Here is a 652-nt window from a genome sequence, read left to right on the forward strand (position 1 = left end):
CCCCCCCCCCCCCCCCCCCCCCCCCCCCCCCCCCCCCCCCCCCCGCCGCTTCCCCTCCTTCCCCTTTTGGAAAGATTTTTCTTTTTCCTCCTTTGCAGCCCCTTCGCACCTGAAGGAGGCTCAGTTTGGGATAAAAGCAGTGGATGAATATATAGGTCAGCTGAATATATAGGTCCCAGAGATGAGACCGAGGTGGTAAAACTTCAAGCAAGTCTCTTCGTATAGTAGAAAGATAGATAGGCAGGCGGCTAGTGGGTGGGTGCGTAGATGGATGAATGAAACCCAGGGCTCAAAAGTTAATTTAAACTAAGATGTCACATATAAATCTTTGAAGAAGCAGCGGTAGCAGAAAGCATGTCTGCAGCGAAGGGCCCCAGCACCGCCGCCAGGAGGGCGGGCAGCGGCTGGGGGCGGGCAGGGGCAGGGAGAGCCCGCGGGCACAGTAACGCACTTTCCGCTTTGCTTCCGCACCACCGATGGCAGCAGCAGTCGGTGCGGGGCCCCCACCGCGCCTCCTGCCTCCGCGGGGAGCGGAAGCGCCGCGGGATGCTCGCTCTCCCCAGCGGGATCCCTCTCCACCTGCTGGTTTAAGATGCAACTTTGAGGCGGGCTCAGCGCGATGTTTCCGCGGGCAGAGGGGGCCAGGGATGTC

The 652-nt window shown here is 60.6% G+C and overlaps 1 protein-coding gene across 1 annotated transcript in view; it reads left to right on the forward strand.

Annotated features, from left to right (window-relative positions):
* The window catches only part of POU4F1 (POU class 4 homeobox 1), a 6,969-nt gene extending 6,797 nt beyond the window's left edge, over nt 1-172 (forward strand). The window contains exon 3 of the mRNA XM_027648805.1: nt 99-172. Within this exon, the coding sequence (XP_027504606.1) occupies nt 99-172 (74 nt within the window). The remainder of the gene's footprint in view (nt 1-98) is intronic.
* The last annotated feature ends 480 nt before the right edge of the window (nt 173-652 follow it).

The sequence above is a fragment of the Corapipo altera genome, unplaced genomic scaffold (genome assembly GCF_003945725.1).
Source record: "Corapipo altera isolate COAL_440 unplaced genomic scaffold, ASM394572v1 0, whole genome shotgun sequence".
Taxonomy (NCBI): Eukaryota; Metazoa; Chordata; class Aves; order Passeriformes; family Pipridae; genus Corapipo; species Corapipo altera.